The sequence below is a fragment of the Xiphias gladius genome, chromosome 1 (assembly GCF_016859285.1).
Source record: "Xiphias gladius isolate SHS-SW01 ecotype Sanya breed wild chromosome 1, ASM1685928v1, whole genome shotgun sequence".
Taxonomy (NCBI): Eukaryota; Metazoa; Chordata; class Actinopteri; order Istiophoriformes; family Xiphiidae; genus Xiphias; species Xiphias gladius.
Genome location: NC_053400.1, coordinates 35,004,501 through 35,019,634, shown reverse-complemented (window position 1 = coordinate 35,019,634; position 15,134 = coordinate 35,004,501). Strand labels below are relative to the sequence as shown.

General features: G+C 45.8%; 1 protein-coding gene across 11 annotated transcripts in view; it reads right to left on the bottom strand.

The window, feature by feature from the left end:
- fhod1 (formin homology 2 domain containing 1) overlaps nt 1–15,134 on the bottom strand; it is a 61,544-nt gene that overhangs the window by 20,460 nt on the left and 25,950 nt on the right. For 5 of the 11 annotated variants that reach the window (XM_040131851.1, XM_040132658.1, XM_040132226.1 and 2 more), the window contains exons 4-12: nt 8,554–8,621; nt 7,827–7,932; nt 6,426–6,520; nt 4,935–5,046; nt 4,673–4,767; nt 4,290–4,433; nt 2,165–2,556; nt 806–853; nt 394–501 (exon numbers count right to left, since the gene is read on the bottom strand). In XM_040131851.1, the coding sequence (XP_039987785.1) occupies nt 394–501; nt 806–853; nt 2,165–2,556; nt 4,290–4,433; nt 4,673–4,767; nt 4,935–5,046; nt 6,426–6,520; nt 7,827–7,932; nt 8,554–8,621 (1,168 nt within the window). The remainder of the gene's footprint in view (nt 1–393; nt 502–805; nt 854–2,164; nt 2,557–4,289; nt 4,434–4,672; nt 4,768–4,934; nt 5,047–6,425; nt 6,521–7,826; nt 7,933–8,553; nt 8,622–15,134) is intronic. The other 6 variants (XM_040132302.1, XM_040132384.1, XM_040132568.1 and 3 more) reach the window with 3 other exon arrangements.

Genomic DNA, 15,134 nt, shown 5'->3' with positions numbered 1-15,134 from the left:
TCTGTTTTTTCCCAGTTATTCCCACTGCTGCTGCTGCGGCTGCTTGTGTGTGTGTGTGTGTGTGTGTGTGTGTGTGTGTGTGTGTGTGTGTGTGTGTTTCTGTGTGAACAGGCGACAGACTGGCTGCTGCCTGAAAAGCCTTTTGATTTAAAAGATCCAACTCTGCAGCGGGAAAAAATCCTCTGTTCTCCACAGGGGAAGTCAAAGGTCAAAGGTCATCACCTCTATCAACCAGCCATTTTGTTTTTTATTTATCTAGGATCCTTTTGAACTTGTAGTGTAAAGCGTATTTGAGTATCTTGAAAAGTGTTCAGTGCATATATATATATATATATATATAGCAGACAGCTAACTCCGGTTAGCAGGTCTGAGGTCAGCCTCAGTGTTACAGACCTGCAGGCAGCTGAGGGCTCCTCAGAGATGGAACTGGTTTTGGAGAAGAGCCTGGATTTCCGGCTCAGACCCAGAGCTGACATGTGGTGGCTGAGGAAAGAGCGACTCCTAGTGGTCCAGATACACCACAGCGGGAGGGAGGGGAAAGGGAAACACCAGTGGTTAGAGAGAGTGAACACACACCACGTCACCCAAAGTCAGAAGAAGTACAACCAGAACCAGAACCAGAACCAGATCCCAGAGAAGATAATCAGCGCTGCAACTAACAATTATTTGTTTTATTGATAAATCTGCAGATTATTGTCTTGATTAACTGATTAGTATTTTAGTCTATGAAACATCAGGAAACACAACCAAAGATATATTTTATTTCCTCTAACGTATGAGACATAGAAAAGCAGCAAATCCTCACCCTGGAGAAGCTGGAACCATCTCAGGTTTAGCTTGAAAAATGAGTTTTCTGTTGATCAACACATGGATTAACTGATTTATTGTTTCAGGTCTAATGATCACACTCCAGTCTCAGAGATAAGAGGCTGATTCCATCCAAAATAAACAGAAGTCAAACAGGTTAATCGATACGACAATATTTCTCAGAGTATGAAAACGTGGTGCGAGGGACTCGGCGTTCTGATACCCGCATCAGCAAAATGCACAGATTCACTCCGACTACACCAACTGTGTTACTGAACCTCTATCCTCTCCTCATCTTATTACCAGAGCTGAGAGTAGAAAAGCTTCAGGCAGCAGCTTCTCAGGTTTAAAATGTCAAACGTCTCCAGCTGCAGCTCAGATCAGCTGTCACTTATTAATGTCAACTCTGGAACGGCTAAGCTGAACTGCGTGCTGTCTGGTGAACACCGTAGGATCAGGAGCTGACTCTGTGTGTTTCTGTGGAGAAAAGATCCAGCTACTCTGAGCCACAGCATATCAACATTCATTATACTGACACTCTGAAGTGTTTCCTACGTCCAAACCAACAAAATGTTAAATCAATAAGGATTTCGAAAGGATTCAGATTTCATACAATGGCATCATATGCGAATCCTAATTGCAAATCCTCCATATAATTATGACTCTATCTTGTTTGTGGACAGAGATTCATTTGGAAAGGAATGCATGAGTGAAACACAGCATCCTTATCAGGCCCAAAGCAGACCCAAGGCTTCAGAATTATTCAGTAATCTCACAGTAAAGTCTTGTGTTTAAATTTGAAAAAGCAATTTATTAAAACCTTTTCTGCAGAGACCAAACATAAGCAGAAATGTTCTTCATGGGCCCATTGAGGACAAACATTCCTCCAGATTGAACTCAGAAAAGCTAGTTCCAAATAAAACACGTTCCCTCCTCAGTCTGTCGGTCTAAACTTGGTAAAGCTCAGATGGCAGCGCGCTCAGAGGGTGACTGGTCAGACCTGGAGGGAGAGTCCAGGAGAGTCTAGGAGAGACTCACTTTTTCAGAAAGTTCTCTGTCTGCAGGACAGAATCGAGTTCTCAGGAGATAATTCTCCCGTGCTTCAGAAAGTATTTCAGTTCGTTTTGTTTTAACAAACAACTACGAATTTCCGTTTCTGATTGTTCTGCCAACAGGTGATAACAGATTGACGGACCGAGCTTCATTTTTAGCTCCATGTAGGTATGATTCCTTTGCCACCACAATCAAAGCATCTGAACAAACTGATCAGAAAAGCTTCGTCTTGCTCGGACAGAACTATTTTCTGCTGGAGAGTCATGCTGTGTGGAGCTTAAACTCATTTTAACAGTGGACTTACGGGCTGAGCGGTGTCTTCGTGTCCTGCTCTGTGGTCATGGTACCGTTGGGGGCGGTGTGGGGGGGCAAGGGAGAACCTCTCTGGGAACCGGAGGGACTGGAGGCGGGGCTGCAGGGATCAGGGGTCGGCGGGGACGAGGCCGTGCTGCCGAGCCCAGCCGTGGGGCTGGGGGAGGAGGCGGAGGAGATGGTGGGGGAGAGCGGGAGGGAAGGCGGGGTTGGGGAGGTGGAGGGGGAGGAGCCTGCGGAGGAGGACAGGAGGTCAGGGAGGTTTTGACTGGACGAGCGGCGGCTCCTTCGTCCCTCCTGATCGTTGGCGGCCATCTTTCTTCTCTCTTTGCGAAGGTGGGGGGAGGAGTCGTCCACCTCACCGTCCTCGTACCTCAGAGCTGTCTGCGACACACACAGAGAGTACAGACTGATTTTGTGCTGATAAACACGAAAGACAGAAAGAAAACAAAGGATTTTCCTTCTTCACGGTGGAGAGTGGCGCAGAGATCTGATGGAGCACTGTTCCATGTTTCGGTGTCATATGTCAAATCTGAGAGGAACTGTATGCTGCCGCTGTTTTACTGATTTATGCTACTTATAAAGTTTTCGGACATGATATGGTTCTTACTGACGCGTACTGCTGATGGTTATGATATGGTTCTTACTGTAACATCAGAGATCATGAGCTTCTGATCTACGTAACATCAACTCAGACCTTATCTGCTGTAACGTCCCTGATCTGTTCTGCTGTAACGTCCCTGATCTGCTGTAATGTCCCTGATCTACTGTAACGTCCCTGATCTGATCTACTGTAACATCCCTGATCTGATCTACTGTAACGTCCCTGATCTGATCTACTGTAACGTCCCTGATCTGATCTACTGTAACATCCCTGATCTGATATACTGTAACATCCCTGATCTGATATACTGTAACATCCCTGATCTGATCTACTGTAACGTCCCTCTGATCTGATCTACTGTAACGTCCCTGATCTACTGTAACGTCCCTGATCTGATCTACTGTAACATCCCTGATCTGATCTACTGTAACGTCCCTGATCTGATCTACTGTAACGTCCTTCTGATCTGATCTACTGTAACGTCCCTCTGATCTGATCTACTGTAACGTCCCTGATCTGATCTACTGTAACGTCCCTGATCTGATCTACTGTAACGTCCCTCTGATCTGATCTACTGTAACGTCCCTGATCTGATCTACTGTAACATCCCTGATCTGATCTACTGTAACGTCCCTCTGATCTGATCTACTGTAACGTCCCTGATCTACTGTAACGTCCCTGATCTACTGTAACGTCCTTCTGATCTGATCTACTGTAACGTCCCTGATCTGATCTACTGTAACGTCCCTCTGATCTGATCTACTGTAACATCCCTGATCTACTGTAACGTCCCTCTGATCTGATCTACTGTAACGTCCCTGATCTACTGTAACGTCCCTGATCTACTGTAACATCCCTGATCTGATCTACTGTAACGTCCCTCTGATCTACTGTAACGTCCCTGATCTGATCTACTGTAACGTCCCTGATCTGATCTACTGTAACGTCCCTGATCTGATCTACTGTAACGTCCCTGATCTGATCTACTGTAACGTCCCTGATCTGATCTACTGTAACGTCCTCTGATCTGATCTACTGTAACATCCCTGATCTGATCTACTCTAACGTCCCTCTGATCTGATCTACTCTAACATCCCTGATCTGATCTACTGTAACGTCCCTGATCTACTGTAACATCCCTGATCTGATCTACTGTAACGTCCCTCTGATCTACTGTAACGTCCCTGATCTGATCTACTGTAACGTCCCTGATCTGATCTACTGTAATGTCCCTGATCTGATCTACTGTAACGTCCTCTGATCTGATCTACTGTAACGTCCCTCTGATCTACTGTAACGTCCCTCTGATCTGATCTACTCTAACGTCCCTCTGATCTGATCTACTGTAACGTCCCTCTGATCTGATCTACTCTAACGTCCCTCTGATCTGATCTACTTTAACGTCCCTGATCTACTGTAACGTCCCTGATCTACTGTAACGTCCCTCTGATCCACTGTAACACCTTGTTGTTGTGGGTGTGGCTGCTGTTGTTGTTGCTGCGTTTGTTGGTACCTCGTAGTTAGTGAACTGAGCTCGGAGGTCGGGCTCTGTCCCCTTGTTGTTCATGTGTTTGTGGATAATGGTCTCCATCCCCAGCTGCTCCAGACTGTCTGTCACATCGTAGAACGAGTCCTGGTCAGGGAGCACTGCCAGAGTCTGAATAAAGACACACAAACACACACACACACACACACACACTTTACTATAGCATTTAGCGCAGTGTTAGTGTCCTCCAGATCTCATCATTCCAGATCCTGACTTGATTCTCCTTTCTGTTGAGGCACTGGTTTGAGCTCTGAATTAGTGGGTGCACTGATATCCGTCCTCATTCTAATCGGTGTGTGTGTGTGTTTACCTTGTCGATTGTGTGTTTACTTTTCCGTCTGATCGTTTACCTTGTTGATGAGCGTCATGGCGAACATGAGCAGCTCTGTGTCCGAGCCATTTCTCTCCTCTAGGACGTCCATCACATAACTCCACGGCTTCACACCTGCGCACACGCGCACGCACAGCACAAGTTAATCTTCATATATCTCCTGATGTCACATGATTATACATTAACCTGCAGGTAAACATACTCTAAAAATGATAGAGTCAAACCTGGAGACTGTCCCAAGGACACTGTTCTTGTGTGTGTGTGTGTGTGTGTGTGTGTACCTCTCTGTCCGTCCACTGTGTTAACAGCGTTGATGAATAGAGGACTGTTGGACTCTGAATATTCAACAAACACGATGAGCAGCTTCAGAGACGTTTTCACCACCAGACGAGACTGAGGAGACGAACATGGTCAGTATGTGTCCAGCAGGTGGCGTCACATCTCTACTCTGATGTTTAAACCTCTTATCACTGACTCATCCACCATCTGAATCACTGCTGCTGCAGAGGAAACTTTAACACTGAGTCCAGGTCCTCCAAAACTGAGTCCTGGCAGGTTTTGAATAGTCACCGTTAATCCTTGAACATCTGCCTCTAAATTAAAATAGACTAATTTTAATGTTAGACCTTTGTGAGTCGTTTTGGACATCAAGTCCTACACGTTGGACTGTCAGACTGCTATGAAGACAACAGATTTGGAAAGTTTCAGGTGTAAACTCAGCCGAACGATTTTAATAACGGGGTGTTCGTAACGAAAGTGGCCGCGGTGACGGGAGGAAGGACTTGAGTGTAGTCTATCGATACGGACGTGACGTGTTCATACTAATGTACCCGTTGGTGCTGCTAGTTGTGGGAACACCCTACATCGTGCTAGTGTCCCATGGGCGGAAACGTGGGAAGTAAAAGGTTAAAATAAACAAATCAAAGTGTCGCTTTCAAAAAACGGTGATAGAAACATTTTACATAAAAAACATGCAGACTTTTAAAGACTGATTTGAACCGGCTTGTGCTCTGTTAACAGACCTCACTGAGTCGTCTCAGACAGCATCATCATCAGCATCACAAACACACTAGAGACGCGTCTCATGTTAAGTACACCTCATCATACAACTTAAATAACGCTGGGAAGCTTACAATATCCACTCTCTGTCCAATTTATTAGGTACATCCGTACAATCTGAGGCAATCTGTAGACACAGATTCCGTGTGTAAGAAGCTCGTAATGTTCTGAAAGTTGCTAATTCCCCCCCGTGTTTATTATGTGGTTAGATTTGGCCTGCACGATGCTGAAATGTGTTTCTAATATCCTGACGCACTCGTGTTTGTAAACGAGGTGGACAAAACATTAGAAACAGTCAGTATAATGCAGTCGAGTTCAACGCCCCAGCAAACTACATCTTTGTACAGGTAGACGTTACTGTTTTTGTTCAGCCCACCAAGTTCCTCTCAATTTGCTGTGGGATGTTTCGAAACAGAGCATGTTGAGATCAGAAACAGCAGCAGTGAGATGGGCTCAACATCGTGGAATGAATCTTTAATGTTCTTCACGTCTGTAAATTCACCCTGAACCTAACCTGTCATCAGCCTGAAGAGGATCTCTGACATTGTCCAAACATTTGAAAAACACTCCAGCAATTCTTGGTACAATTCAACTAAAGACTGAATTAAGTGATGGAATGATCAAAACATAGTTTGTGAGTTAAAAGAAGCTGGTTTTCAGTTTTAAAGCTCCGCAGTTGATTGAATTCTGATGTTCTGTGGCTCAGGACTCACCAGACTCCCCGTCAGTGTGTAGAGCCACTGCACCGTCTCATTGTGGTTTATCACTCCGTTCATACCATCCACAAACAGCATGATCTGACTGAGAGCTGAGGACAGACAGACAGGTACAGTTTCAGATAGTTACAGTTACAGACGGACAGTTGCAGTTATGCAGTTATGGACGGCTTCAAACAGACAGACAGATCCGTGTAAACTTTAAGGTTTCCAGAGCCGGGTCCAGCAGCTCCAGAGGAACCTATAATCTGCAGAGCTGACTCAGCTCTCTGTGGGTTGGTTGGATGTGTGAAGTTGCAGCTCTGTGTTTCCATCCTTCTGTGGCTTCAGACTGAGCTGCTGCTGCATCGTAGGGCAGATTCCTGACTGGTGGGGCTGGAGCCCAAACTTCTGAGCCTGAGAGCATCAGCTTCAGCCGATTTGAGGGCCCACCACCGGAATAAAAATGTTGGCTTGTGATCCCTTAAATGAAGCGGTTGTTTATTGGTGACCCCTAATCACAGGTTGGATATTTCTATGAGCTAAATGTCTTTGGGGTAGTTTTTAGTTTGGAGGTAAGTCACATGAAAAAAAGATAGAAAAATGTCAGAAGCTTTGTTTCTTCTGTCGCCTCCTGTGAATCCAATGGTGCTGGCTGCGACCCCCCATTGAGGTCACAAAATAAACCCTGAGACGATTAATAGGTGCAAATAATCAAGGACTTTTTTCACTACACCAAATTATATATATTATAGTACAGAAAATACAACATTATTATAATTTAAAATGATAACATTATATTTTCTATAAACACTGCTGTTTTCGAGTGAAATACTGGGTAGTTTGATCCCTTTTGGTTTCTAAAAATGAAGCACATTTGAACCATCAGAACGGGGAAATCACTCCTAGGTTAACACACACCATATTAAACCCGTGAGAGGGAGTCACGAGCTGAAATTGCTTTGCTTTAAGGGGTCACGAGTCAAAAAGTTTGGGAACCACTGCTCTGGTGTCACTGCGACAGCTACACTGGGTCAGATTTTCAGTTCTGACTGATAATGAGCAGGAGGTGGCGCTCTCACGTGCACAAACTAACACACATTCCTGGTCCTGAGATCGACAGGGTCATGTGTAAAGACAGAGAGAGAAGCTGCACGTTTAGCCACAGTACGGCTTGAAGCTGCTGATCAAACACACGGACCGCAGAGAAGCGGATTATGTTGTAGGAGGGATTCCGGTTTGGGTTGCGAACACTGGACCCCAGATTCTGTCAGGAGGCAAAACCATAAACCTTTCACAGCTTCTCGTCAAGCCTACCGGAGGTCAGTGTTGGATAGGAAAAGATTTTGGGTGTAGGATCCCTTTAATCCTCGCTGTGTGTCATGAATGAAGTGTCTGACCGGCCGGGTGGAGTCTCACCTCTCAGGATGTAGTTCTGGTAGTTATGGTCGGCCTCCGCTCCAACTTTGATGAAACATGTCAAACCATCAGATGCCACAAACTCTGGAACCAGGTCTTTATCATCCTGAGGCCAGAGGAGAAAAAGGGACACGTCTGTAAAACTCTGGACATCAGGTCATCTACGGTTTTTCTATCATGAATTTTTAAACCATCTCATCTTTTGCAAAACGTTTTGCCATTTCAAGCAGATTTTTTCCTTCTTCCATCACAGATATAAATGTGATACATCACAGGTGACTGGTGTGTTATTCATTGTGTGTTACAGACGTGTGTGTATGAGGATAGTGCTGTTATTGTAGGAAGAGTATTGTGACAGTATCTTATCATGACTTCAACTGATTCACAGCTGCAGCGGGTGCAACAGGATGAGTCGCTTCTGCATAGGGTTAAAAAGTGTGAACTCAGATCCTGGTATTTGAGGAGAGGTCATCCAAAATCTGCTCCTGTTTCCTGGGAAAATACCAGGAGGAGCCCAGGAGTTTTACCGTATATGCATTTTTTAGTCTGCATGTTTGCAGATGGGTAATTTATTTCTGGGAATTAATCATCAACGTCACGGGAGAACATTTAACCCATTGTTCGGATGGCTGGTCTGCTTCTGTTCTCACAGTCAGCTGGGTTTAGTTTCAAGCCTGAAATCTTGGAGATAAAACGGTGCTGTTAATGAGAGAAGTGTATGTGTTACCTGGAAGAGCTGTTTGAGAGAGAAGAGAGAGCGTCTGAGCTCTGGACCCTGAGAGTTGTACAGCTTCTCTGAAACACACAAGAACGAAAAACACAGGAAGTCACTTCACATCCAGACTCAGTGCGTGGACTCATTTTTTAGTCATTTGTTTGTTACAATGTGCTGGTGGCAGATTGTATCAGCTGGAGCTAATCAGGGGCAACGTTAGAGGAAGAAACGCCGCTCTGTAGACTGAGTTCAACAGAGAGGTAAGTCTTCTTCGCCGAACGGACCCAGCTGATCGCGTCACATCAGGTTCAGGAGTCGAAATCTTTTCAATCTGATCAGCTTCGTAGCTGTGAATCAGGAGCTCCGGTATGTGATGAACACTGCGGCGTGACGTCGGCAGGCTCCAGCTGCTACTTTAACGTGGCAGTTAATATCTTAAGCTGCTCAGATCATTTTCAGACTGAAGCTAGAGGCTGTCAACATTAATTACTCAAAACCGTTTCTGATTTATGAAACAGCAAAGAGTCACCACAGATCTAAACTGAATCTGTAGTTAATCTTCATGAACAATGAACCCAAATGGATTTGCTTCCAATAAATTGCTGTTGAACTACTCCTAGAAGGAAGGAAGGTCCTCATCATTTATCTGTTCTTACAGTCTGAGCAGTAGTGGAGCTAAAAATGTAAAGCCTGTCCTGAAGGTGGCGCTAGATCAAAGACAACACAATCATGAAAGTCTAAAGGCTTTAGGACATTTTATAACATGTCGCCTGAGATATTTGCCCCTGGAGCAAAGTGTTGACTCACGAACAACATCACGGTCACAGGCTGCTGGTGCAGGGGTTTGCCAGAGATGTACATTTTGTGGGGGGTTTCTGGACGGGGCTGAAACTATTTCCTGTTTGTTTCTCTCAGAGGTTGTGACCCCTGACTCACTCTGTATTTCAGAGGAAATGACGAGAGATCTAAATTCAGCGGTTTAGAACAGGTCACACGGCAGAGGAGAGAGCGAGGGGACAAAGATCAGGAGAAGAAATTAAAGCACAGCTTCAACATAAAACTACAAACACACGCCAAAGACCTTCAGTGACGGTGTTACTGCAGCTAACACTGCTAGCACCAGCAGCACCACCTCTAACCACTGCTAATACACAATACCATTACAGAGTAACATCACCCTCTACTAAGTTTTTTGCACTGTCACGTAATAGAGTTTTGTTGGCATATGATGTTGTTTCAGGTTTCTCAACAAAATTCACACTGTTTGTACAAATGGGGTTTTTGTCTCAAACACAGCTGCTTACGACTGCTTATATTTGAAAGTTCGGAGCAGCCGAACCCTCTGGCCCCTCCCTCGCCGTGATGCCATAGGCAATGCCCACGAATAAAAGCCAGAGCACTGGCTAACTGCAGCCTCCCGCACAGAGCTGCCGATGAGGTGATCATTGTCAACACAAGAGCCGAAAAACAATGTCGTATATGATCAAGATTCATTGCTCTGCAGAGGCAGAAATCACAGCACATGGGCCACAAGACACGGTAGTTAACGTTAACCGTGACGAACAGCAGGGCTGTGGCTACGTACTGACACCCCCCCCCAGACACACAGCAGAGCCTCCGGTAGAGGAGCGGCTCAGCTGCACCGCAGGTGTCCACACAGGGATGTTCTCGTGGAGACGCTCACGGCTCCACCAGACTCCCCGTCTTTCAGCAGAGACTCAGAGGGTCTGTTAACTCTGACCGCCAACTCCACCTCCACGCTACGCCGAGCGGGGGTCAGGCGCCCCCCCCTCCCCGTCACCCACGACGTAGCCAGGAGGCCTCGTCTCCTACTGTCACTGCTCCTCTGTTGCATGTTTTAAATCTACTGGATGGGAGGCGTCCAGCAGGGTCTGGGGGTGCATTTACCCTTTAAATGCATACCATAGCAACTACCTGACAACCACACAGCAACCCCTTTCTGACTACCAACAACCTTGAGCACACTAGCAACCAGTCAGGACACCTGACAGCCACCTAATGATGCTATAACAGCTCCCAAACAACACGGTAGCCATGTAGCATCACAGAGCTACTACAGGACAAACCACCACCGAGCAATTCCAAGTCAGTTCTAACTCACGGTTTGAGTTCATTAACATGTTATATCTCATTTGTTTAACCGTAAAAAAAAAATTTGTAAAAATGACAGTTGCCCACTTTCTGGGGAGTTATGTGTTGGATTATCTCTTAGGTCTGAGCTATTACTAGAGACTCCATTAAGTTACTGCTCCCAGCCAAGAAATAGTGCAACATATAACCAGACTACAACTAGATCTATCACGTTAATCAGTGAGCTTTAGAGGAGCCGGCAGGTGGATTTTCTTTCCTTTGGACAGAGCCAAGCTAGCTGCTTCACCCTGTTTCCAGTCTTTATGCTAAACTAAGCTACACAACTGCTGTGGCTGCATCTTTCCAGAAATGAGAGACATGATATTGGTGTCAATCTGAGCATCTGACTCTCAGCGAGAAAAAATGCAGAGGATTTACCCAAATGTTAAATTGTTCTTTGAAGGGTTGATCTCAACTTTGGAAATCTAAGTTCACTCAATACCTGATGGTTTGATACAAAGCAACCTTTAAAGGTCATCATCAGTCCAACACTAAAAACGTGGCTTCATTACATTTCATCTTCCTTCTGCCACTGAATAACGCTGGAGTTAGGAATCCTCTCTGAACTGCCTCCAAAGATTCGTCTTTTTTGTAATTGGTGGGTTTTCCTTTTCTTTTAGCAAAATGATGCCCACGTCCAGTCAGAAGTTGGACACAAATAAACTGGTCTAGAGTAAGTTTCAGTGAAAGTTGAACAACAGAGACCACATGGAAACAGTTCATGAGAAAATGACTCCATGAAATGGATCATAGCAAAAATTAGGATATGAAACAGAAATAAATATAGGCTATGCACACAGACACATAGACACACAAACACACACACGTTGACCTTGGTCACTTTCCTTAACCTTAACCACTGACCCATATATCAGCTGTTTCACAAATGGGGACACAGCTTTTGTCCCCAATTGGACAAGCTGTCCTCAGTTAACTGGTCTTTAGTCTGAAATTTGCCCCCAAATGTGGCCTATGATAGGAACACACACACACACACACACACACACACACACACACACACACACACACACACACACACACACACACACACACACACACACCATCAGTAACCACTGCCTGTCATAGTAGGAGGAAGTCATGGTCGTTGTCTTGGCAACATGAAATATAAATCATGCCCTGTTCAGTCTGAATGGCCTTCATCTCCTTTGGTCACCAACACATGCGCATGCACCAAAATACCCATCCCATAATACCACAGGCCAGATTCCTCAGTTTACTAGTCAGACACACACACACACGAACACACACGGTTTGCTGTCTTGTTAACATTGTTGTGGGAGCTCAAACTGCCAGGATGTTTGTGTGGGATGAAACAGGATTACAACACAGACAGAGTTCATCGTTCAACCATCACAGCAAAAGCCCCATCAGCAGGAAACTCCTGCAGCAGAAACGTCCAAAATGAACAACAAGAACCCTGTCAAGAACCCCTGCAACCGTGGAGGCCCTCACGGATGATGGTGTATTATATCAGCTCTTATTGTGAAACATCTCCAACAGAAACGGCAACTTGAGGATGTCCGGCCTCAGATCTGCAGGTTCAGAGACTGAGAGGAGACGAGAAAGTTTCCAATCATGAAGCAAGAGGACGACATGCAGAGTCTGTCCTCTGCGCTCATCACTGAAATACAAATTATGAATCTAAATCACTGCATCACAAGGAGGGGTGGGACCATTAGAGGTGGAAATCAACACCTGGAGTCAGTGATTCTGTGGGTTTTGACTACCCGGGCGTTAGAACAGTCAATGACCAGTGCTCGAGAATAATTTTTTACATTAACACACTCTGATTTTTCCTTCATATGCAGTGAAATGCTGCACTGGTCCTTCAATCTTTGTAAAATGATGAGCTTTTCTGGAGTCTAAAAACCCTGTCTATGAGCTGCTGAGTGTTTTTGATGCTACGTTGCAGAAGCTGGCAGAGGAGACAGGTTTTCACGTCATCTCCATTCTCTCTGCTCACTCACCCAGTTAAAACAAAGATGTTCCAATAAGAGGACACATTACTATCATTTTCATCTGTACGTGCTCTCTCCAGTGGTGATGTGAGTGATGCATCTTTTTCAGGAGAACAATCTCGAGTTTTACTCACAGAGAGCGCCGCTTTTGTTCAGTAAAGGCTGGTTCATATGTCAGCGTAGGATCGATGAAGAGCCCACACTGTTGTGAGCATTTATACTTGTGCGCTGGTATGTGCGTCGCTCTGCCATTACACCATCAAAACACTAGTTGGTGGGGGGGGGGGTTCTATCGGGTGTGTACTTCAAAAAACTGTGGCTCAGACTGAGCATGGCGTAGTATACACTATAGGGTAGAATGTAGCGTATGGCGTAATGTACACTGTAGGGTGTAGGGCACGGCGAGGGTATGGCGTGGCGCACACGAGGGCACGAGGGTAGGCGTAATGCAGGCGAGTACACTGTAGGGTACTGTAGGGCACGGTAGGGTACGGCGTAGCATATGGCGTAGGGTACGGGCACGGCGAGGGTATGGCGAGGGTACGGCGAAGGCACGGTGAGTATGGCGTGAGTGTACGTGTAGGGTACAGTGTAGGGCACGGCATGAGGGCACGGCGAGGGCACGGCGAGGGCACGGGCGAGGGCACGGCATAGGGCACAGCGTGGGTACAGCGAGGGTACAGCGAGGGCAGGCGAGGGTACGGCGAGGGCACGGCGAGTATACGGCGAGGGCACGTGTAGGGCACGGCGAGGGCACGGCGAGGGCACGGCGAGGGTACAGCGTAGGGCACAGCGAGGGCACGGCGAGGTGTATGGCGTAGGGTACGGCGAGGGTACGGCGAGGGCACGGCGTAGGGCACGGCGTAGGGCGCGGACTGTAGGGTACGGCGTAGGGCACGGCGTAGCGTACAGCATAGGGTAAGGCGTAGTGTATGGCATAGTATACGCTATAGGGTACGAAGGGTACGGCGTAGGGTATGGTGTTGCCCATGGCGTAAGGTACGGCGTAAGGTATGGCGTAGGGTACGGCGTAGCGTATGGCGTAATGTACACTGTAGGGTACGGCGTAGGGCACCTAGTGTCAATTCTGAGCTGAATGATAAACTGGCCTCAACTCTGGGCGTGTTTTCACATCAAACTGTTGCCTCAGTACAAAGTATTCAGCTCACATTTATTATTCTTGTAAAGAACCTGACACATCATTTCTTTGCTGCAAAAGGCTGCAATTGTCCATGTTTTAGAGTTTGAGTGAGTTGTATTTGTTAGAGTTGTTCTCCGTGTTTACTGTGGAGTAAACAGGACGCTGGGTCTCATCAGTTTATTTAGTGCTCGTGTAAATATATCTCATGTCAGCACAGCAGATGAATTCTCATAACCCAATAATCAGTAAGATGCTGCTGCAAATTCTACTTATTATTTTATATTAACTGACTTAGTGCACCACAGGTTTGTTTTGTTTAGTAAACCACCATGTGGACATATTGTTCTCTGCAGTAATAAATCCTAAATGAAAGCGATTAGTGCGGCAGCAGCAGGGACAGCCATGTCTGAGTCACTTTACAGAAATAGCAGGGAGCTCTTATGAAGTTATTATCAGCAGTTTCACAGTTTGGTGTCGAATGACTGAAAAAATATTTCACAGGAGGACGAGACATTTTTAAACTGATAGAACAATAGAGTTCTGCTCATCAGCACGAACCTCAAATTCACATAAGGTGAGAGTCATTAGCGAGACAAAGGTCCAGTCTCGGGACCGTGTTGGCTGTGTGTGATCCAGTGTCTACCTCATGAAGAAGGTCCATCTTCTTTCAGTCTGGATCAAAAAATATTCCACCTGCTGCACTAAGTCAAGACCAGCACAGTAGCTGAAAGTGGCATCTCTTTTTGCTCAATTTGTACAACAAGCAAGCACCTAATTTCTGTACGGGACATGGAGTCACATCCCCCCAAAATATGAAATGTGGACATTTGTCCAGTGCTATATGTGTAATTGACAAGGCATGAAATCGGAACCCTTTCAAAGCTGAAAGAAAGGAAGGGAGGTATAAAAGCACAGGCCACGTACATCAGTCCTTCAAAAAAATAAACTGTCTCCTTAAGCTGTCCATGGCTCTGTGTGGAAAACGTGGTATTTTGTTTACTTTCCACACAATAATTCAGGTCGGCTTCAGCAGCATGTCTCTTTCTGTGTGTCAAAGGTACGGTGTAGCGTATGGCGTAATGTACACTGTAGGGTACGGCGTAGGGCACCTAGTGTCAATTCTGAGCTGAATGATAAACTGGCCTCAACTCTGGGCGTGTTTTCACATCAAACTGTTGCCTCAGTACAAAGTATTCAGCTCACATTTATTATTCTTGTAAAGAACCTGACACATCATTTCTTTGCTGCAAAAGGCTGCAATTGTCCATGTTTTAGAGTTTGAGTGAGTTGTATTTGTTAGAGTTGTTCTCCGTGTTTACTGT